General features: G+C 39.3%; 2 protein-coding genes and 1 long non-coding RNA gene across 4 annotated transcripts in view; 2 read left to right on the forward strand and 1 right to left on the reverse strand.

The window, feature by feature from the left end:
• Positions 1-271: 271 nt before the first annotated feature.
• Positions 272-13,320, reverse strand: LOC123976951. 2 transcript variants are annotated; one of them, XR_006826474.1, is made up of 3 exons: positions 13,095-13,320; positions 1,218-1,419; positions 272-476 (listed from the first exon to the last, which is right to left on the reverse strand). It is a non-coding gene; the product is annotated as an uncharacterized LOC123976951 (long non-coding RNA). The 2 variants fall into 2 exon arrangements; XR_006826475.1 differs by having other exon boundaries at positions 13,024-13,320.
• LOC123976234 (sodium-dependent neutral amino acid transporter B(0)AT1-like) lies at positions 300-10,182 on the forward strand. The gene is made up of 12 exons (XM_046058199.1): positions 300-498; positions 1,292-1,432; positions 2,140-2,277; positions 2,433-2,614; positions 2,737-2,847; positions 4,692-4,804; positions 4,906-5,034; positions 5,121-5,277; positions 5,396-5,600; positions 5,707-5,866; positions 9,605-9,767; positions 9,973-10,182. Exons 1-12 carry the CDS (start codon positions 300-302, stop codon positions 10,180-10,182), a joined length of 1,908 nt encoding a protein of 635 aa, XP_045914155.1.
• LOC123976233 (sodium-dependent neutral amino acid transporter B(0)AT1-like) overlaps positions 11,520-22,087 on the forward strand; it is a 12,047-nt gene continuing 1,479 nt past the window's right edge. The window contains exons 1-10 of the mRNA XM_046058198.1: positions 11,520-11,718; positions 13,075-13,215; positions 13,348-13,485; positions 14,619-14,800; positions 16,775-16,885; positions 16,966-17,078; positions 17,188-17,316; positions 17,516-17,672; positions 17,763-17,967; positions 18,091-18,250. Coding sequence (XP_045914154.1) covers positions 11,520-11,718; positions 13,075-13,215; positions 13,348-13,485; positions 14,619-14,800; positions 16,775-16,885; positions 16,966-17,078; positions 17,188-17,316; positions 17,516-17,672; positions 17,763-17,967; positions 18,091-18,250 — 1,535 coding nt within the window. The remainder of the gene's footprint in view (positions 11,719-13,074; positions 13,216-13,347; positions 13,486-14,618; positions 14,801-16,774; positions 16,886-16,965; positions 17,079-17,187; positions 17,317-17,515; positions 17,673-17,762; positions 17,968-18,090; positions 18,251-22,087) is intronic.

Raw genomic sequence — 22,087 nt, forward strand, 5'->3', positions numbered from 1 at the left:
GCAACACAAGTCATTTGACATGCTGAATAAAAGCGTCATCATATCACATTATACCATCAAGCTATGATGTTCGTGATGGCACACCATGTGATGCATTAACCATTATCAAGAAGGTTGCGCAGGTTGCTCAAACTTGCTGAGATCACATAATACAACACCAGCTGTAATGAGCTACTGATAACAACCTCATTTCCCCTTCCCAGGAGACACATTAAGGGTAAAGGACTCAGAGAGGCACAGTCCACCGAGACAGAGCAGATTGGATGAGAAAGGACCAGTAAAGTCTACAAGAAGCCATCATGAAGCTGAAGTTACCAAACCCACATCTAGATGACCGGATCCCTTCTCATGGGGACTTGGAGAGGATGGAGAAGGAGGAGGCAGGGGACAGGCCCAAATGGGACAACAAAGCCCAGTATCTGCTCACCTGTGTGGGCTTCTGTGTGGGTCTTGGCAATGTCTGGAGGTTCCCTTACCTGTGTCAAAGCCATGGAGGAGGTAGGATGAAACTGAGTGTTCTCTCTTTGAATTCTTTCAAAAAGGCATAAAAAACTAAGAGCTGGCAGAAAATGAGCAATGTCGAAACAGAAACACAAACGTCACTGGTTGTTCCCTCACAGTGTGAATTATCAAAGTATCTAAATGTGTCTGTTTTCAGTAGCTGAGGAGGACTTTTCCAAATCTCAGTCAGTCTACCAAATCTATTAAAATAAAATTATACATAACATCCATAATTAAGTCCAATTATTGCAGATATAACACTTAAACTGACACATTTGATTGGATTAATTCATTCAAGAATGAAGAATTCAAATCAAGAACTTTAGTGTATGGTTAAAAGTGTTGTAAGAGGTTACTAGACTGCAGAGATACAGTATTTGTGGTAGTCTTGTCTTAGTACACATTTTTTCCCGACATAATTTTGCTCTTTACAAAGCTTGAAAATAAAAAACAAGGCCTTAAAAGACCTTAAAAGTTTCAAATCAATCAGTAAATCAAAAGGATATGCTTAAACAGACATTTTTATTAACACCAACTGCCAATTGATTGATTTTTCTTTACTTTCTTTCTTAGACGCCATGTAAAGTAAATGTGAAAGCCTATTTAACCACTACCAAGTCTAGGTAATAAAACATGTACCATGCTTTTTACAGTTTATGGGCATCCTTATGGGAACAGTTTTGCGAATGAAGTCCTTTGCTGGAATTTTTATTTACCTTCATTAAAGTGCTGATTAAAGTCAATCACTGACCATATTGTTAACCCATTTTTATAATGTGAATGTTCCTAGGAGCGTTTATGATCCCATTCCTTATCCTGGTGGTCCTGGAGGGAATCCCACTGCTGCACCTGGAGTTTGCAATCGGTCAGCGCCTGAGGAAGGGTAGTGTGGGAGTGTGGAGCTCAATCAATCCGCACCTGATGGGAGTTGGTGGGTTAAAAAAAATGCACGCACATTAGGTTGTGTAGGTTTTTCTTAGCCATGCTAGTGGCATGGCTCCAGGGATAGTAATAATGTAATTCTGTTGGTTGGTCCACTACTTTGGTCCCTAATGAAATATCTAAAGTATGGGATGGATTCACATGGAACATTTTACAGACATTCATGATGCCCAGAGGATGAATCTTATACTGACTTTGACATCCCCTTACTTTTCCTCTAGCGCTACCATGAAGTTCACTTTTGTGGTTTTATGTGAAATGTCACAACAACTGGATGAATTGCCATTAACTTTTGTACAACATGCATGTCCCCCACATGATGAATTAGTACCATTTCGTGACACCTTAAATGTTCATCTAGTGTGTCTAGTAGTCAAAATTTCACTCTGCCCAAGACTGCTTTTTTACCAAATACCTGCAAAAATAATGACATTCCCATCAGCATCAGCTGGACTTTGTGTTTAGTGCTAATTAGCAAATATTAGCATGCTAACATACTAAACTAAAATGCTGAAAATTATGAACATTACAACTGCTTTACATCAGCATGTCAGTGTTGCCATTGTGCACATGTAAGCATGGTAAAGTTAGCATTTATGTACAGCCCCACAAAGCCGCTAGCATGACCATGGACTCTCACTCTTTTAGTTTAAAAAAAAGTATTACCACAAGACTAATTGTTTCATTTTGTTACAGGTATTGCTTCCATGTTTGTTTCATTTTTGGTGGGCATGTACTACAACACCATCATGGCTTGGATCATGTGGTATCTGTTCAACTCCTTTCAGGATCCTCTGCCTTGGAGCCAATGTCCTCTCAATGCTAATAAGACAGGTATGCTTTCAAAGATATCAAGATGGCAGTCAGATAGGCTCCAATAAACCCACATCTGCTGTAAGGTCTGTGGTAACAATTCTTTACAAGGTTCCTGACATCCTGTTTATGATCCTAAGTTTGCCTTTTGCTATCGCCTTATCTGTCCAACGTAGGTCTAGTGGAGGAGTGTGCTCGGAGCAGCACTGTTGACTACTTCTGGTACAGAGAGACTCTGAATACTTCCACAGCTATTGATGATTCTGGAGATATGCAGTGGTGGATTGTGCTTTGCCTGGTAGCTGCCTGGACTCTGCTCTATGTCTGTTGCATCCGGGGCATTGAGACCACTGGAAAGGTCTGAAAGTCACATTACATCTGAGTAATCTAATGTGGGAGGGATGACTACTTTAGAGCATACGTGTGTTCAAATATACAAGTATATCTATTGGCTGATTTTGTTATTCTCTCATTTCTCAGGCTGTCTACATCACATCCACTCTGCCGTACCTGGTCCTCACTATCTTCCTCATTAGAGGACTGACTCTGAAAGGCTCTGTAGAAGGAATCAAGTACCTCTTCACACCAGATGTAAGCACTGATGAAACACATCAACCAACAAGTGTCAGTTAAATTAATATAGTGCAAATTGTTTAAAGCAATAGTGCAACAATTTCTTTCTTACCGAGAGATAGACAAGAAGATCTATGCCACTCTTATGTGATGTTGGGGTATGCAATTCTGGAGAAATCCAATTCCATGACAAATACCATGCTATAAGGTTAACAATGGCACAGCAAGTAATGTAACTAACGTTAGCAAACTGAAGCTACAGTTACTGCAGTAACGCTAACATCAGAATCAGAATCAGAATCAGAAGGTGGATATGATATACAGGTACACATACACATACATGTATACATGTACACATGTACACAATGTGATGGAGCATAGTGCAAAGGATGCTGGAAAAAATAAATAAGACCTATGACCTTATGACCTGAGGTAGGTGTATTGATATACAGTATATACAATATGACATAGTATGAACAGCACTGAAACAGAGAATGGTGAATAAATAAATAATAAGTGGTAACCAGTTAACAGGTGGCTGATTAGAGAGTTACTGGCTTATTGCACAGGAATTGTTCCTGACAATGTGAGTCAGAAATCAGCTGTTCATCAGAGTGGTGGCTTGTGGGAAGAAACTGCTTCTGTGTCTGTTGGTTTTGGCGTACAGTGCTCTGTAGCGCCTACCAGAGGGGAGGAGCTGGAACAGGTTGCGCCCGGGGTGAGATGGATCTGCAAGTCCTGATTGGAGGGCAGGTTGGCACCGATTAATTTTTCTGCGGTCCTGACTGTCCGTTGTTGTCTGCTCCGGTTCTTTTTGGTGGCAGATCCAAATCAGACAGTGATGGAGGTGCAGAGCACAGACTGGATGATGGCTGTGTAGAACTGGATCAGCAGGTCTTTAGGCAAGTTGAGCTGATGCAGGAAGTACATCCTCTGCTGGGCCTTCTTGATGATAGTGTCAATGTTGGGCTCCCACTTCAGGTCCTTGGATATAGTGGAACCCAGAAACCTGAAGGATTCCACAGCAGACACAGGGCTGTTGAGTATGGTGATGGGGGGCAGAGTGGGGGGGCTCCTCCTGAAGTCCAAACCATCTCCATAGTTTTGAGCGTGTTAAGCTCCAGGTTGTTCTGACTGCACAAGAGAGCCAGTAATGCAGAGAGGACAAGACAGTCCAAGAGCCAGCACACCAGTTCCAGACAGTGATCCTTACAACTCTCCTGCTACCATAGCTGACATCACAACACATACCTTGGTGACCTCAAAAATAAGCTGATAATCTCCGTGGGCAATTAATGTGACGTTACCTGACATACAACACATGGCTGAAATGGCTTTGATTTGTGTCATGTATCACACACAGAGCAGACAGCTAATAAGTTAGAAGACCACGAGGAGATATTTATTGAATTTGAAAATCAGACATGTATTAGATTAGAATCGCATGCCCCAACTTTAAATATAAGGTACACCCAATAGGTGGTTAGCTAGCCTTGCTAAAAAAAAAACACTAGAAAGCAGTTACTTGAAGTCTTTTCATTAAAGTGAAGCTTTAGAATAAATAGAGATAACCACTATGGGAGAAAAGAAAATTGCATATGAATTAAAGAATTATTTAGGTGTAAAACTTCATCACACAATAGATAAAAGCTAATAATGAAAGTTTAAACACTGCCAACAAATTCTGAATGAAACTATGATAGATTTTCACTAATGATCCGACCATTTCAGACATTGAGAAATCAAATGGGTAATATTCAGTGTGTGTAAATTAACGATTAACTCCTCGTCTCGTTCTGTTGTGTGTCCTGGAAGATCAGACCTATGTACATTAAAATTCTACTTTTTATATTCTCTTTTAGGTCAATGAGTTAATGAATCCAACAACCTGGTTGGATGCAGGTGCTCAAGTTTTCTACTCCTTCTCCTTGGCTTTTGGAGGTCTCATCTCTTTCTCCAGTTACAACTCTATTCAGTGAGTAACTGCCTAAACTGATTACAATGTGTGTTATTTAATGTATTACAATGCACCATCTTTTGAACAGTTTTCCTCACAAGATAACAATTTCTTTGTAGCAACAACTGTGAGCAGGATGCTGTTCTCATTGCTATCATCAATGGCTGCACCTCAGTATACTCTGCAACGGTTATCTACTCCATCATTGGCTTTAGGGCCACACAAAAATTTGATGACTGCACGGGAGAGTGAGTTTCAAATTGTCCAAAAAAAAAAACAAGTATTTGGGATTCCATGATATCAAAATGAACTAATGTCTCTGCTTTTTTTGCAGCAACATCTTGAAGCTGATGAACGCCTTCAACTATCCTGAAAACAACATCACAGAAAGCAACTATAATGAAGTTCTGACCCACCTCAACCAAACAAATCCAGATATCATACAAGAATTGCAACTACAGACCTGTGACATGCAGGTTTTACTCAGTCAGGTCAGTAGATACCATTTGAATATTTTACCATTGTTATTAATTGATAACAATTTAGCTAGTATTAGTCTCTCTGACAAGTGGGTCAATGGCTGAAACAACTGGTGTTTAATCCATTTAGGGAGTCGAGGGAACAGGTCTGGCCTTCATCGTGTTCACAGAAGCAATCATCAAGATGCCTATTTCTCCCCTCTGGGCTGTCCTTTTCTTTGTCATGCTCTTCTGCCTCGGCCTCTCGACTATGTTTGGCAACATTGAGGGAGTGGTGGTTCCTTTGCAGGACCTCAAACTGTTGCCCCGAACTTGGCCCAAAGAAGTTTTCTGTGGTAATTTTCTAAATTTCATATTAAACATAAAATGTATTTTCATGTCAGGTTTAGTATAATTGATCTAGACAAATGAGAGTAACGCTTTTTTATATTGTTTTTCCAGGTATTACTTGCTTAATCTCTTTGGGTTTGGGGCTCATATTTTCCCTGCGCTCTGGAAACTACTGGCTAGCTCTTTTTGACAACTTTGCTGGCTCTATTCCCCTTCTGATCATTGGATTTTGTGAAATGATCTCTGTAATCTACATCTATGGCATAGATAGGTGAGTCCATCCAGGATCCAGATTATTAAGTTTCCAAGGTAATTGCTTTTTTGCCACGCAAGCAGCTTTGTGTGCTAATTAGCAAATGTAAACATGCTAAACTAATATGGTACACAACATTATACCTGCTAAATAACATGTTAGCACAGCGTGACCAGACATCCCCATTTTCCATCGCATCTGTGTCCACAAAATTTACCCATTTTTAACTCTGCGTTAAAAACAGACAGACAGACAGATAGACAGATACTTTGTCCATCCCTGAAGGAGCAGGAGCAGCGGTTTACATAAAATAATGACGACAACTGTGCAAACGAGTGTAGAATGTGCACTGTGACTGTCAATCAGAAAAAGCTCTCCTTTCCCAGCCCAGTGGGGAGTCATTGTATATTTAATTGCAGTCGGAAGGAATGACTTCCTGTAGCAGTCCTATTTACTGTGGAGCTGAAGGAGTCTCCGAATGAAGAGACTTTATTGTCGACTAGTAGTTTGAGCAGAGGATGCAAGGTGCAGTCCATCATTTTGAGCAGTTTTGCAACAACTCTAGAGGCTCCAGGGCTTCTTTGTGTCACTGGCTCTAAGGCTGCTGTCCCAACAGATGGCTGAAAGGAAAACTGTACAGAATGGTAAAATGTGCAACGTCTTGCAGCACACATTAAAGGACCTAAGCTTGCTCAAGAAGTAGAGTCTGCACTGTCCCTTCCTGTAGACAGCCTCAGTGTCCAGTCCAGTCCAATCTGTTGTCAAGCCTCCACCACCCCCACCTCTTCTCCATGGATAAATGGTGTGGAAATTAGTTTTGGTCCTCCCCTGAACCCCCCCCCCCAAAAAAGAGTCATCTGGACTCAGAGTTGTACTGCAGTCCACTGTGGTGCTTCCTGTGCTGCTAACCACCTATTCAGACACACATCACCTCAGTCGCACAAACTGTGGTCTATCTGTCAGATAGTCAATTAACTAGGAGGTTGTGGAGGTATCTACCTGCGTCTTTTAGGGCGTCTCCCAGAGTAGTATAGGCTGGATTGTGTTAAAACCAATAGAGAAATCAAAGAACATGATACCAGCCTTGTCTAAGTGAGAGTGGGCTCGCTGGACCATGTAGATGATGGCATCCTCAACACCCACCTCGGGCAGTAGGCAAACCACAGTGCGTTTAGGGAGGTGGTCACCTGAGGTCTAAGATGACCCAAGTACAGTCTCTCCGGGACTTTCATCATGTGGGATGTTAATACAGCTGGTCTATAATCGTTGAGGGCAGATGGAGAGGAATTATTTGGTACCGGAACGAGGCAGAATGCCTTCCAAAACACAGGAACTGGCTCAGGCTTAGGTTGAAGAGGTGGTGTAGGATCCCACATAGCTGGTCCAGTGAAATGCATTTAGAAGAAAGGATTACAGCTTAACAAATTCAAGCTAATTTGCCGAAGACAGCAGAACAGCACAAACTTCATGTTCTTTCAGTAAGGACTGAATGAGAAATGTCAGAGGCAGATTAGGGCTGGTCATGCCCTCGCCATATTAAGATTCCCGACCAGGCAGCATATCACTATTCTTCTTCTACGAACTACTTGCTCATGCTAGTTTTAGCCAAAACATTGTGGATTTTGTTATTGAATATCTCTGATGTGATGAACTCTGATATGGTCATGGTGTCTTTTGAACCTCAAAAGTTACTTATTAGGTTAAATGTTTCAGGAAAATGTAAATGATATAACTCATATCAAATCCAATGCTTAGCAAGAAACACCTTTTCAACAAGTCCATTCAATCACGTGAAGCTGATAATTCCTGACAGACAGACTCTGACTCTCTCTGACTTTAATTGTCTCCACAAAAAAGGTAATGGGAGAAATAACAAATCATGAAATGAAAAATAATTCGGTAACACTTTCTATGAAGGTCATCGCTATAATGACTTATGCATACATTTATAAGGATATAATGCGTCCATAAGACAATATAACAATTGCTATAATCACTTACAAACATGCATTAGGCGCTATAGCAAAGTTTTATTAACGTATTATGACCTTTTGATTTAATGTTTTATAACTAATAGTAATACCACTTTATCAATCAATGTGCGCCAAGAATCTCCGACCATGTTCCATAGTACATTATAACCACCGACTCTGCCTCGTTATAAATACACTTCAGTCATAATTTAGAATTAGAGGTATAAAATGGAATAATAGCTTATAGTAATGTTTAAAGTTATATAGCATGTCTTTGTTTTTTACGTAAAGCAAACAATTACGTGTTATAAGGTCTTATAATTTGTCATATGGTATTATGTCCACCTGTAATATATTATACAGGGATAGATATTTTAACACTTTACTTAAAACAAACAAAGACATGCTATATAACATTATTACATTTTATATCTCTAATTCTAAACGGTCTAAATGGACTAAAGTGTATTTATAACCAGGCAGAGTCGATGGTTATAATGTACTATGGAACATGGTCGGAGATTCTTGGTGTACATTGACATAAACTGGTATTACTATTAGTTATAAAACATTAAATCAAAAGGTCATAATACGTTATGAACTTTGCTATAGCGCCTAATGCATCTTTGTAAGTGATTATAGCAATTGTTATAATGTCTTATGGGCGCATTATATCGTGTTATAAATGTATGCATAAGTCATTATATCAATGAAACTTCTATGAACTTCATAGAAAGTGTTACCAATAATTCTAATAAATGAAGATTGTTGTTTGTGGTCCTTTTATTGTTCAGACCTACAATGAATACATTTTTAAGTAGATGTTGAATCAAATCAAGTATAAAACTTGAGTGATACACTTAAGTTTAATCAGCACTCCGGTGAAAAGTCCAGTGATGTTGTGATGTATCAGATCAGTCCACAAAGCTGCAGCTTCTAATCAATAACTGACATCCAGTAAGGGGGCATGTCGGCTAATGAAGGCTGCTCATGGCTGTTAAGAGATCCTGTCTAGCTGCTTGATCCTTGAAACAGAAATATGAGCTTTGAGATGGCCCACATGACAAGAATGAGTTCCGGAGGAGCAAGCAAATATCTAATGAGAGACTGGGGAAAAACCGACATGTAAAGCTGCTGCCAATAGTAGTCAGATATTAAATTATTACTGTTGAGACAAAACTGCTTGATTTTGATGAATTGAAAGGAGAAACAGCAGAGGGAATTGCAGCTGAGGTTTTTGTGGTCATCAAAATATTTAACCTGGAAAACAAATTACCAACTTTGGAGGATTGAATAGGCTGGTAGTACCCAATTTTATCAGTCAGCCTAGTTACCATGGTCAAAATACATGAAACCGCAATGGTCCCCTTTTTTTATTTCATAGATAATAACAGTGAATATTTTAATGACACAATGACCGTAGAACTGGAAATGCCCCCGGTTTTCATTTTATAAATCTGGTCACATTATGTTAGCATTGTCAATGAGAGCATATTAGCATGCTGACATTAACATTTAGGTAAAAGCACAATTATACAGTCAGAAAGCTGCTAGCATGGCTGTAGACTCATTCTCTTTCCCCCGTTTATATGTTAGGACACAAGGTTAGTTTGCAGACTAAAGTAACAGGGTGAAATTGCATTTCCTTGAAGGCCAGGGCAGAGCAGAACACACACATGCTGCATCATTCACTGTGTCTAATAAAAGTACAAGGTCATCTTTTATGGCTCTTTTCATAGGCACTCAGCTGACATTATGTCTCACTCTTACTGCTTCCAAACAGGTTTAACAAGGACATTGAATTTATGATCGGCCACAAGCCCAATATTTTCTGGCAGGTGACATGGAGGGTGGTTAGTCCACTCATTATGGTCGTCATCTTGGTTTTCTACTTTGTAACCCAAATCACCAAGAGTCTCACCTATTTGGTCTGGGACCAGAATGCGGTAAGTGTGCTAATCCCAATTGTTTAAGCATTATGACCTTTTTAGATGAGATCTCTTAATTATTTCTATTTTTGATGGTGGTAAAAATTGACTACGACAAATTCACCACTGAATGCTTTTTCTTATCATTGATGATGGTTATAAAACAAACCATCTGCCGCATTGTGTGCTGTAACATTGTAACATTTTCCCTGATTGGTCGTAGGAGAGCTTCCCCACCCTCGAAGCCCGTCCATTCCCTCCCTGGATCTATGTCATCATCTTCATCCTGGCTGGAGTTCCCAGTTTATCCATCCCACTGTTCGCCCTCTTCAAATTCATTCACAGTAAATGCTGCAAGCAGAAGGACTACAGTGACAATACAGTGGACACTATCTCTGCCAAAATCCAAATGAATGACAAAATGAAGTTTTAGATAGCGTTTTCTTTAAATAGTTAATGAATGTGGGCTTTTTTATTGTTGTTTGTATATTATGTCATGACTTATTCGTTCATCATGCCCTGTACAGTGACCACACAGGTGACTACTGATTTTTATCTGTAAAAAAGTTGAAAAAAAAATGGAAATATTTTCTGTGAAATAATGCTGTTTCGGTGAGAGGGTAATTCTTATTGCTTTTTGGACTATTGTAATATTAGTTGGCTGCTGTGTCATTATTTTTTACATGTAAGAGTATGTTCTATCAAAGACAATTTTGGGAAATGCTCTTATTTTCTTTCTTGTGGAGCGTTTGATGAGAAGATTGATAGTACTCTAAAGTCTGTGCTCTCAATATGAAGCTACAGCCAGCAGTTAGCTGCTAGCTATGTTTAAAGGTAACAAAATCCACCTACCAGCTCCTCTAAGGCTTGCTTATTAACACGTAATATCTGTTTTTATAATAATAATAATGATATAATAATATTTCTTTAATCTGTACAAAAAACAAAGAGCCAGGTTAAGCCAGGCTAACTGCTTCCTTCTGTTTCCACTCTTTATGCCACGCACAAATATGTGTGATAAAAACTATTCTCTTATTATTGGAAGTTTACTACATGCATGTGTCTAGTATACAGAATGGGATTTTTAATATTTTGTAAATAGTATTCAGTGGAAGAGCTATTTCTTGTTAAACCTTTAAACATAGGACTGTGAGTATGTCTTGAGTTTTAATGCAAGAAGTGAAATACATTTATGGCATCAGTGCTTTTTAGTCCAATTTTGTGTTGTTTATAAGTTTTCTGTGATATTGGGGGGGCTATTGTAAAGATTTTATGTTTTGTGTACATTACATAAAGTACTGCACTTATACTGCCATAAACTGTAAAGTTGTGACCTGTTAATAATCATCTCACCAGTTGCAAAATAAAGTGGTTAATATTTAAATAATATATGCTATTAAAATAAATCGTGTGGAATATCACAAGGTTAGACTTTTTTATGGAGCCATTTTATCGCCAGTTTCAATTCCTGTCTTCACACTGACATATGGTGATTGTGAATAGACCTTTCAAAATAAAAAAACTTTTCAGTCCAATAGCTTGTCACCTCTGTATGACAAGGATTGGCCTGCTTTTAATTGGCTTGGTCATGAAATTTTGTACACTTGATGTTTAATTATTACATTGAATGACTGAATGGCTATATAAAGACAAAAGCACAAAGTGTGTACTGACTAATCTGTAGCTTGCAACAGATAAAGTAAAAGATCATAAACTTCAACGTCCATGAGTGTTCTTATGTAGGAATTCATTGGTATACACGTGGTCGTCATGAGACTTGTATTTCCTAACCCCGGACTGGACCGCCGGATCCCTAACCATGAGGATCTGGAGAGGATGGCAAAGGAGGAGGCTGGTGACAGGCCCAAGTGGGACAACAAAGCCCAGTACATCCTGACCTGTGTAGGCTTCTGTATTGGGCTTGGTAACGTGTGGCGATTCCCTTACTTGTGTCAAAGTCATGGAGGAGGTAAGCTAAGACAAAAAGGATAAATGGACATCTATGGTTTTGTAGTCAAATAAGTGTTTAAGTGTGCTTGAGGTACCCAGGAGTAAATTTATTGTGATCTTTTGGAAATTTTTATTTTATGCTGCCTCAATGGTCAACTTAACCTTTTTACTTTAAATAAAATCACTGGTCCTTTGTACCTAAGGCTAAAAGGAAAGTTAAATATATTACTCATTCACAGCTACAAGAGAGGGGCGATAAATCACCATCAAGTTATATTAATGATTCTCAAGACTGAGACGTCTTAAAGAAATAACTAACTTTGGGCATGACATACAAGCTACATTCAGAGACCCTCAGGTTAAGTTGAAACTGAATGCTATACATTCATAAATACATTATGTGTGTGCTTTTCCACATGTGTCTGTGTGAAGTGGGCAATTTTTATTCTTTTGTAATGCGGCTGATTGATACATTATGGATGGGACAGATTCAAAGGCATGCAAATTTTGAAAATATAATCGTTTGTATTTCTGTGACTTATTACCTTCAGCTCAACCCCATACATCAGTCACAGTAATGTAACAATACAGATGGATTGCATTATCTGTTAATAACGTCACCTGTAATAACCTTTAAGTGTTGACCGTAGTTAATACCTAACCTATTTGCTTTTAATTACTGTGATCAGCAAGGTTTTTTTAATAGACCTTTTATGTACTTATGTACTACTGTACTTGCTGTATTTCAACCCTGCCGACATCCCCACAGCCCATGTCGTGCTGTCGTCTACGACGCAAATCTACTTACACCAGCATAAAACCCTGAAATCGAGAGAGCTGAATAGTGAAATGAGTCACAGTCCTCTATCTAATCAATTCAATGCCTCTTCAAGTCAACTCTTACTTAATCTGGCCTGATGAACTAACTATACTAATATGCTGATAATTAGCAGGTATAATGTTTACCATATTCAAGATCTTAGATTAGCAATTTTAACAATAAGCACAACACCCAAAATATAGCCGCATAAGTTTTACGGGTAGTTAGTCATTAACTAAATTACTGGACAAACTAAAATTAAAACCTGATGATGATGGAAGTTGAGATGTCAAGGGGGGTCACCACATTTTTCAGGATTTATCATCTGTGATGCATGCATGTTTGTTCAAAATGTGATGGCAACCCCTCAGATTGTTGTTGAAATATTTTAATTCTGGACAAAAGTGGTGGGCCATGTCCTTAGCATTGCTGAAAAGCGCTGCAATTATATTACAACCCCAAAGAAAAGAGGAAACCTGAGTTGTCTTTACAGTCGAAACTTACTTTGCACCCAAGGAGATGAGAATGCCTCTCTTTGTCCTGTGCATTTTCCAGGTGCCTTTTTGATTCCCTACCTGATCCTGCTGGTGCTGGAAGGAATGCCTCTCCTGCTGCTGGAGTTTGCCATTGGCCAGCGTCTCAGGAAAGGCAGTGTGGGAGTGTGGAGGGCCATCAGCCCTTATCTGACTGGTGTTGGTAAGTTAAAGAAAAGGCTCTGGAACAAAGCAAAAGAAAAAAAACTGGCACTGCAACAGCAACACATACGTTATCAGCCAGTATCTGGCTTCCTGTAAATGTGATGTCACAGATAATGATGCTGTTCCTCAGGCATTGCCTCCATGCTCGTGTCCTTTTTGGTTGGGCTGTACTACAACACCTTAATAGCCTGGATCATGTGGTATCTCTTCAATTCCTTTCAAGATCCACTGCCCTGGACCCAGTGTCCTCTCAATGACAATGGGACAGGTATTTGCACATATGTACATGCATTTTCAGACCACACATATACAGGTGCTGGTCACATAATTAGAATATCATCATAAAGTTGATTTATTTCAGTAATTCCATTCAAAAAGTGAAACTTGTATAATGTATTCATTCATTCTATACTGATATATTTCAAGTGTTCATTCCTTTTAATTTTGATGATTATAACTGACAACTAATGAAAACCCCAAAGTCAGTATCTCAGAAAATTAGAATATTGTGAAAAGGTTCAATATTGAAGACACCTGGTGCCACACTCTAATCAGCTAATTAACTCAAAACACCTGCAAAGGCCTTTAAATGGTCTCTCAGTCCAGTTCTGTAGGCTGAACAATCATGGGGAAGACTGCTGACTTGACAGCTGTCCAAAAGACGACCATTGTCACCTTGCACAAGGAGGGCAAGACACAAAAGGTCATTGCTAAAGAGGCTGGCTGTTCACAGAGCTCTGTGTCCAAGCACATTAATAGAGAGGTAAATGTAAATGCTCTGTACTTGTATAGCGCCTTTCTAGTCTTTTCGACCACTCAAAGCACTTTTACACTACATCTGTATTCACCAGTCACACACTGAGCCTAAGTGCTCAAACGGAAACTAACATTCACACTCATTCATACACTGGCGGAATAGCCGCCAGGGGCAATTCGGGGTTCAGTATCTTGCCCAAGGACACTTCGACAGCCAGGGATTGAACCACTGACCTTCCGATTAACGGCCAACCCGCTCTACCTCCTGAGCCACAGCCGCCCCTTAGAGTGTAGGTGTAGAGGTGAAGGGAAGGAAAAGATATGGTAGGAAAAAGTGTACAAGCATTCACAAAGAGTGGACTGCAGCTGGAGTCAGTGCTTCAAGAACCACCACGCACAGACGTATGGAGGAAGAGAGGAGAGGCACATTAGTTGTCAATTTTAATCATCACAATTAAATGAAATAAACATTTGAAATATATCAGTCTGTGTGTGATTAATGAATATCATATCCAAGTTTCACTTTTTGAATGGAATTACTGAAATAAATCAACTTTTTGATGATATTCTAATTATATGACCAGCACATGCACACCAAAGCATCCCACCTGAATCTTTGTTTATACATATTTCTTGCCCTTTCAGGGTTTGTATCAGAGTGTCAAAGGAGCTCCACCGTGGATTACTACTTTTACCGAGTGACTCTGAATAGTTCGGCCTCTATAGCTGAGTCTGGGGGAATCCACTGGCCCATGGTAGCCTGCCTGTTGGCTGCCTGGACAGTTATCGTTATGTGCTGCATAAGGGGCATCAGCACTTCAGGCAAGGTTTGTCGAGCATTCAGTCAACTGACCGTTCGATAAGCCTACCTTAGTTACTGTTGCTATATGTCAAACTTTCCATTCTAATTAAGGACACAGAGATGGGCACAAAAACATTAAAAAGTATCTGGTTACAAATTACAAATAATTATTAATCAAATGTATCAAAAAATGCTGGTGTAAGAAAATGTGTTTAATTCAAATATAAACATTAATTTATAGGTTCTATGCAAAGTTTTATAATTACATTTTAGGCATTTAGGAGCCCCAATATGTGGTCTGATCCTAACTGCCCAACATTGGAAAGATGAGCTCTGCTAAGTTCCCACATCATAGATCTGAAGTGGCCAATTGGGGAATCGTGGAGGTGGGGGTTCAGGAATTCATGGGTGCATGCTGGACGGTTTCAGTCAATCAGTTCAGATTTACCTGCATTTAGTCAAAGTAAAAATGTGTCTTATTTGAGAATAAATTGACATTACATTACATTACATACATATTACATAATGTATTTTAAGTATTTCAAATACACAAATACAATCTCTTAAAAGTATTTTGTTACAAATGACATCTTCTTTTGTTCTGCCCCATTAAATAAAATTTAGAAAATACTCAAACGTAATCAAATATGTATTTGATAAACATTTAATTTAATACTGTCCACCTCTGGAAGTACATTTACAAACCTAACAGGGGCAGATTTACTATCCTACTTGAAATTCAAAGGCCGTCTCAAAACAGTCTCCAGAGACCATTGATTTTGTCAGTCAAAATGCTAGCAAAATGCTGGAAAATATTTACTTGTGATGTATATTATATCCTAGATGTGTTTTACCAAAGGTCACAGTGTGCTCATTTATTGCATTGCATCATGATGTATGTACATTTAACTCCATAAAAGCAACACATTTATGATCAAAGAGCAGCACATGAAGAAAGGCATAGAACTAAGGTCATTTCAGTGTACAGAGCCCGGGAACTTTGGTGATAAACTCCTATTAAAATACAGAGAAAACACCTTTCCCATGAGCTGTATCTATTTCCTCGGACCTCCAGTCCTAAAGAAACGTAGTGAAATAAAGAAAATGTTACTGCGAGCGAGCAGAGAGTTCATCTTCTCAAAATCAGCCTTATCTTATCCTGTCCAAGGACAGTGAATGCTCCAAATGAAGCCTTTGAAGTAATCATGTTTTTGTGTCTCCAGCAAGAAGTTTCCTTGTCTAATGGCGCCATCCAGTGGGTACAAGCATAATTGATTGGAATTGATTAAGGACCAATAGAAATAATCCCAAACAACCTGTCAGGAGGAGCATATTTTGAAAATATAAGCGAAACTCAGTAAATCTATATTGTATTGAACTCTATTTGACTCAAGTGTTTGTTAAAGCAGGACCTCAATACATCTAGCCCAGTTGAAGGTTTTTTCTTCCACAGTTGAAAGTTGTTCAAGAAGTTGTTCTAAAACAAGAAACCTGTAAATGGGTCCTAAATATGCACTTTGCGTAATATGCAGAAAAACTGAGGTAAAGCAACGTGTCCCAGGCAAAAAGTTAGCATCCTCACCAATTTATGATCCATGTACAAGACATAAAGAAACAGACAGTATTGCTGTGTAGAGCTTGTAGAGCTAGCCTGTTTAGCTGCTTAGATTACACACATGTTCATATTTCACATCCTATTTTCATCATATATCATATTTTCAAACACCATGTTTAACTTTTAACATCACAAGAGTAAAGTTTTTGGGGGGTAAGGACTAGGATGTGTTTAATGAACGTAAAGCTATCTTTGATAATGAGTTTGGGTGGGTATCTGGAGTGTAAATTTCTGCTAACCCAGTAGAAAAGGACAGCGCATGATTGGACAATTTATGTTTTTGGAAGGGGTTTAGCAAATGGTCAATTATGAAAATATTACTAAAAAAAATAAAATCTAATGTCCATTGTTATTTATATCTATTTTTCCCCATCATGACCTCAGGCAGTATACGTCACAGCCATCCTACCCTATATAGTGCTGGCCATCTTCCTGATCCGAGGACTGACTCTTAAAGGGGCCCTGAGCGGAATAAAGTTCCTATTCACACCAGACGTATGTTTCAAATCTTGATTAAAAAAAAGCTATTTCTCAAAGCGCAAAGCCACAAAACAATGTATGCCTCCCTCTTTCAGGTGGACGAGTTGATTAAACCAACAACTTGGCTGGATGCAGGTGCCCAGGTCTTTTATTCCTTTGGTTTGGGGTGGGGGGGGCTCATCTCCTTCTCAAGCTACAACCCTGTTCAGTAAGAAACATTTAGCCTCATTTTGCTCACTTGGACAAAAAGAGAGTAGTCATTCTCAGACCCAAAGTCAACGTGTGCGTTGATTCTGTTGCTTATTTCTTTTCCCAAGCAACAACTGCATGCAAGACGCCGTGATCCTGTCGGCCGTAACTGGCTTCACCTCAGTCTATGCTGCCACAGTCACCTACTCCATCATTGGCTTCAGGGCCACAGAGCAATACGACAACTGCAACAGCGTGTGAGTACAGTTACTTTTTCAATCATGATAAACTAACACAAAAAGGCTGACTCTCCATCTGTAACTCAAACTCTTCCGTTGTTCTAGATGTCAGATTTTGGACAGTCATTCATGTTCCCCACAGGATAATTGCATAAACTTGGTTTAGTGTCCATACAATATATTTTGGTGTGTGACCAAATTAATATTTTGCCCCTAGAAACATCATGAAATTATTAAATGCATTTGACCTTCCTGAAGTCAGCATCACTACAAGCAACTATGAGGCAGCATTTAATCACCTCAACAGCTCTTTTCCTGATATTGTTCTTGGATTGGACATTGAAACCTGTGACATGCAGAAACACCTCAGTGAGGTAACTATACTGATCAATATCTATTAGCTTTACTAGTTATTATTGGGTTTTTTTACTCTTATCTGCATTGTCACTAACGTGTTTGTGCAGGGAGTGGAGGGAACGGGTCTGGCCTTCATTGTATTTACAGAAGCCATCGCCAAGATGCCTGGTTCTCCAGCCTGGTCTGTCCTCTTCTTCATCATGCTTGTCTGCTTGGGACTCTCAACCTTATTTGGCACCATTGAGGGAGTGGTGGTCCCACTGAAAGACCTGAAAGTATTCCCTAAAAACTGGCCCCATGAAGCCCTGACTGGTAACTTGTTTTTTAAAAAAACAACTCAAACAATTCCTCGGCCTTTTGTCTCTCATTGCAACATTAGTGTCATCTCTGGTTTCTGTTTTAACATAAGCTTGTTTTTGTGCATATGTGTTTCAGGAGTAACATGTGTTGTCGCCTTCATTATCTCCCTCCTGTTTGCGCAGCATTCAGGGATTTATTGGGTAAATCTCTTTGATAACTTTGCTGGATCTGTTCCACTTCTGACCATTGGATTCTTTGAGATGATAGCTGTTGTTTACATCTACGGCATAGACAGGTTAGTGCTTATTCAAACTACTTTTAGCAACAAATAGTCCTTCTGTGTTTGCTTTACATCTTAATATTTGCTGCACAATTACCATACAGTATAAGTAATATCCTGCTGTGCCTGTGATTGATTATGTGGAACTGTGTAACAGGGATGACCACATGACTTTTCTAAAGTAATTAAGGTCATCTTGTGTTGCAGGTTCAATGAGGACTTGGAGTTCATGATCGGACGCAAACCCTCCATCTTCTGGCAGGTTTCATGGAGATTCATCAGTCCTCTAATAGTTCTGGTTATTTTAGTTTTCTACCTTGTGACACAGGCCCAAAAAGAGCTCACCTATTTAGTCTGGGATCCCAACTCTGTAAGCACACAAGTTCTGCATTAGCTAACATATCTTCCTAAATATCCCTACTTCATGTTGCCTTTTGCGCCAATGTTCCCTCATTACAAAATGCCCAAATGATATTGCATGCCAAAAATTTTCAAGGAACGTGTCAGTAGTTAACCACAGTTGCATCGCAAATGTGCTAATCATAGTGTTTTGCGGTTTGCAGGTGAAGTTCCCCTCTCTGGCATCAGTACTGTACCCCTCATGGATCAACGTGATCGTCTTTCTTTTGGCAGGAGTCCCCAGTCTGGCCGTGCCTATGTATGCATTATGTAGGCTGGTCTTTGTTTGCTGCAAGAAAAAAAATTAATCCAGAGAAAAAAATGTCCAAAGTTCTTAAACTGTACATTTCAGAATACAATAAAATGCAAGTTTTTTTTTTCTTAAAGCACAATCCTGGTGTTTAATTCTCATGTTTTGTGCAAATTATTTTCTGCTCCTTCAAAATACTATACTATATGCTCAGTGTTGGGCAGTAGTGTTTCAGTAAGGAAGCTCTTTTATTGGCCGAGTAGCGTGTAGCTTCCACACATGCTACATTTCCCCAAGTATTTCTGAAGGATCAGTGAGTGACGCCACCGCCACACACGGACCTGTAAGTGCAGCCGGCACATCAAGTTACCGTTCCTTGTGCTGATGTCTGCGACTTTGCTGCAGGGGAATTAAGACGCCCGATTGAGTTCACTTTCTATTGTGATAGTTATTGTAACACCTCTTCCTCTGAAGGATCAGGGTTCAGCCTGGACAGCTCGTCCTCTAGTGAGGAGGAAACTATGTAGTGGCAGAAACTTGTTTCCATGAGATGAGATCTCTCTCTCTCTCTGTCTTTCTCGCCCATTGCCATGAATTTTAGGTTGCAATGTTACCAGAGCACAAATTCACATATATAAACAATAAAAAATATATAATTAATTAATAATGTGATAGTTATCTTACTTTATACAAACAACAATGGTTTTCCTTTGCATGAGGAAATACATTTACCTGCAATGATATGGCAGTAAGTAGGAAAGTTTCTGTGTGTCTGATTTATCTCCCACACACAGACTGTTTGGAGCAGGTTTTTAGTCTTTCTTCTATTGTTATTGTGGAATTATAAATTCTATAAATTAATGAACTATAAATAGTTCAATATAAACCAGGCCTTTACTGTGTGTATGTGTGTGTGTGTGTGTGTGTGTGTGTGTTTGTGTGTATATATATATATATAACCTGACTATAAAATATTTAAAAACTAAAAGTAGCTTTGATGTAACTAAGCTACTTTTGCCACATTGTTGTAGCTTAGCTTGCTACATTTCACTAGGGGGTAGCTTCTGTGTAGTGAAGCTTCATTTAACGTAGAGCAGTGTTGCGTTTTCAGATTTTGTCAAAAACACTGCAGTGGACTGAAGAAGCTTCTCTTTAAGGATTCATAGTTTCTAGTCAAGTCCTACCAGACTGAGCTAAAGCCGCAGTGGACTGAAAAGCTGCTTCTCCTCCCAGATCCACAGCTTACAGTCCCCATTCTTACAAAATTAGTTGTTTATATCCTCCAGGTATGTGGGCGGGTCCTTTTTCCTCCACATGGCTTAGGTTGTTTGGTTGGTTTCTCGTCACCCAATAAGGAAGGGTGTACCATTATTGTAATCATTACTTTTGAAGAAAGTAGTTCATCATGAAGCTGGTGGAAGGTGCAGTTATGTGGGGTACGCCTTTCGAAATAAGTGGGTTTTGAGCAAAGTTTTAAAGGAGGATAGGGACTCTGTCGTACCAAAGGTGAGGTGCACAATAGCTGAGGCTCTGAACCCCATTGTGGACATGCGGGCAGAAGGAATGGTAAGGTAAAAAAGGATCGGAGAGTTCAGGATGAGGTGTAGGGCTGAAGGAGTTCAGAGAGATAAGGAGGACCAAGATTATGGAGTGCTTTGAAGGTGAAGATAAGAACTTTAAAATCAACGGTATTTAACAGGGAGCCAGTGCAGTTGTTTTAGAAGTGGAGTAATGTGTTCAGAGACTGGGGTTCTGGTGATAACACGGGCAGCAGAGTTATGGACCAGTTGGAGTTTATGAATGAACTTGTGAGATAGACCAGACAGAAGTGAGTTACAGTAATCAATATGGGAAGTGACAAGAGCGTGGATGAGAGTAGCAGGTTTATGATGTGTAAGTGAAGGACGAAGGCGGTTGATGGTGCGTAAGTGGAAATAAGCAGACCGGGTAAGATTCGCAAATATAAATTTTAATAATGGAAATGGGCCCAATGTAAGCATTTTATGCATCTATGCTATGAAAGCATGAATAGCTACAACTTGCATTAACAATCAAATAAATTATATCTCCATTTCAATATAATCTAAAAACAGATATAGAATTCTTCTTCGTGGTGTGTTCAAGGGCAACTTTTCAAAAAGACGACATCAGGCAATGCATCAGGTGATCAGTTTGTCATCAGTTTGGTGTGTGCGGGACCTAACCATACAGTCTAAATGTTTAAACAAGCAAAAGAAGGAGGCATCACACTGACAGAACAGGTGAGTAAGGTCAGGTGGATCAGATTTAACAACAACATCCTGCAAGATACCCCATATGTGAAGCAAGCTGACATGGATTGATCAGCAGTCTCTAGTATTAATACAATCTGCAATAAAAAAGACTAACAACTTACAATAAGCAAGTGTTATTGAAGTGTGTTCCAGCCAAACTGAACCTTGACTCTTAATCATTTGTTGCACTTGATTAACTGCCAAGCATTATCCTTAAATGATTCACAGAAATAATGATAAAAGCAAGAGAAACCTGCACATGCTATACCTGTCCATATGCTATGTCTCATACAATGACTGAATCCTTTTGAAACATCATCATCAAGAAATGTGTTAAAGCTTGGTAAACCCTACACGTTTGACCCAAAGGCTCTTCACTGGTTCCATTCGTCAAGAAATACATTCTGGTTTGGTTTCTGAAGTGGGAGATACAATGAAATTAACTTGAGTCGGGGAATCCTCGTGTAGTCTTTGGTATGGCAGAAAATTGTGTCTTCTTACATTTAATCTTTTATGTACACTCACCTAAAGGATTATTAGGAACACCTGTTCAATTTCTCATTAATGCAATTATCTAATCAACCAATCACATGGCAGTTGCTTCAATGCATTTAGGGGTGTGGTCCTGGTCAAGACAATCTCCTGAACTACAAACTGAATGTCAGAATGGGAAAGAAAGGTGATTTAAGCAATTTTGAGCATGGCATGGTTGTTGGTGCCAGACGGGCCGGTCTGAGTATTTCACAATCTGCTCAGTTACTGGGATTTTCACGCACAACCATTTCTAGGGTTTACAAAGAATGGTGTGAAAAGGGAAAAACATCCAGTCCTATGGGCGAAAATGCCTTGTTGATGCTAGAGGTCAGAGGAGAATGGGCCGGCTGATTCAAGCTGATAGAAGAGCAACTTTGACTGAAATAACCACTCGTT

The sequence above is a fragment of the Micropterus dolomieu genome, linkage group LG09 (genome assembly GCF_021292245.1).
Source record: "Micropterus dolomieu isolate WLL.071019.BEF.003 ecotype Adirondacks linkage group LG09, ASM2129224v1, whole genome shotgun sequence".
Classification (NCBI taxonomy): Eukaryota; Metazoa; Chordata; class Actinopteri; order Centrarchiformes; family Centrarchidae; genus Micropterus; species Micropterus dolomieu.